This window comes from Penaeus monodon, chromosome 19 (assembly GCF_015228065.2).
Source record: "Penaeus monodon isolate SGIC_2016 chromosome 19, NSTDA_Pmon_1, whole genome shotgun sequence".
In the NCBI taxonomy this organism is placed as follows: domain Eukaryota; kingdom Metazoa; phylum Arthropoda; class Malacostraca; order Decapoda; family Penaeidae; genus Penaeus; species Penaeus monodon.
The window spans coordinates 26,661,900-26,663,220 of NC_051404.1; the positions used below are offsets into that span (position 1 = coordinate 26,661,900).

Below are 1,321 nucleotides of genomic sequence, written 5' to 3' on the forward strand. Positions count from 1 at the left end.
AATCAGTGAATTATTTATAATTTACTTTCACTTAATCTTCTCTTAGATTTAAGCAAAACCAATACGAAAATCACACTAACACACATGACCACACTAACTTATCAATAAAACCACAGAAAAATCACCATTCACAAATCAACCTTATTGACAGATTATTATAGTTTTCCCGAAAAAATGGATTTCTTATAGGTACGTCATTTCCTACGGCGAAGTGAGGAGGACTGTTCACCTCACAGAAACAGCCGTTCGAGGTGAGCACTATGCCACAGTGTACCCTCTCCTTCCTTGCACGAATTATACCATTGACGTGTTTGCTGTCTCGATCACGGGGAAGGCAGGACCCGGAGTGAGACTGAGTGCTGCCACGTTGGAAGATCCAGGTGCGTTTAATAGAGGGGGATGTGCGTTGTTTGGTTAGGTTTGATGGGTGAGTTTTATTGGTATATATGTAAAAGAATGGGTTGGATTTCGGGATGTTCGGGAAGAATATTTTTGTTATTTAAGAATGACTCCTTGCGTTAAATTGAATGCCTTTTTGGATTAGTTATGAGGACGTGATTGATGACTGAAGATAAATTATTTTCACAGTACCATAATGACGAAATCAAATTAGCTATCATTATTCTGTATCAAAGACACAACGGATATAATTTCTAAAAGTCCTTCTATTACATTCTTCCCCCAACCTTTCCAAAGTCCACATACTTAAATGTTTCCCCGTCTATTGAGTCCTTCTCCAAACCTTTCCAAAGTCCGATTCCCTAAAACGTTTTCCTATATATTTAATTCTTCTCCCAACCTCCCTAAGTCCACATACCTAAAACGTTTCTCTGTTTATAGGATCCTTCTCCCAACCCCTCCAAAGTCCACATATTAAAGCCTTTTTTTATCCACTGAATCCTTCTCCCAACCTTTCCACCAGACCCTGAACCAGTCAACAGCCTCCTCGTGAACAGCGCTAACACAAGCTCCCTGCACGTGATCTGGGCGTCGCTCGAGAACTGCCTCGACCACTACCACGTCTGTTACTACGAACCGAGCACGCCCTTCGAAACGTGCCAAGATATAACAGAAAGGGAGATTCACCTCCGTGACCTAAAACCTTGTACATCTTACACCGTCTTCGTCAGTACAGTTTCTTTCTCTGGAATCGTCAGCAACAGGACGTCTCAGTCGTCACGCACTCTGGATGTCCGTGAGTAACGATTCTTGTTTCGTTGATTTCTTTAATTTATGTAACTTATGTATTACTTAGTGTTTTGTTGGTGGGTGGATAGTTGATTTTACGTACTCCTTGCATTTATAAGTTTATAGATCAAAA

The 1,321-nt window shown here is 40.7% G+C and overlaps 1 protein-coding gene across 1 annotated transcript in view; it reads left to right on the forward strand.

Moving 5' to 3' along the window:
- The window catches only part of LOC119585142 (von Willebrand factor A domain-containing protein 7-like), a 19,876-nt gene that overhangs the window by 17,230 nt on the left and 1,325 nt on the right, over positions 1–1,321 (forward strand). Inside the window, exons 24-25 of the mRNA XM_037933771.1 lie at positions 190–380; positions 923–1,195. Coding sequence (XP_037789699.1) covers positions 190–380; positions 923–1,195 — 464 coding nt within the window. The remainder of the gene's footprint in view (positions 1–189; positions 381–922; positions 1,196–1,321) is intronic.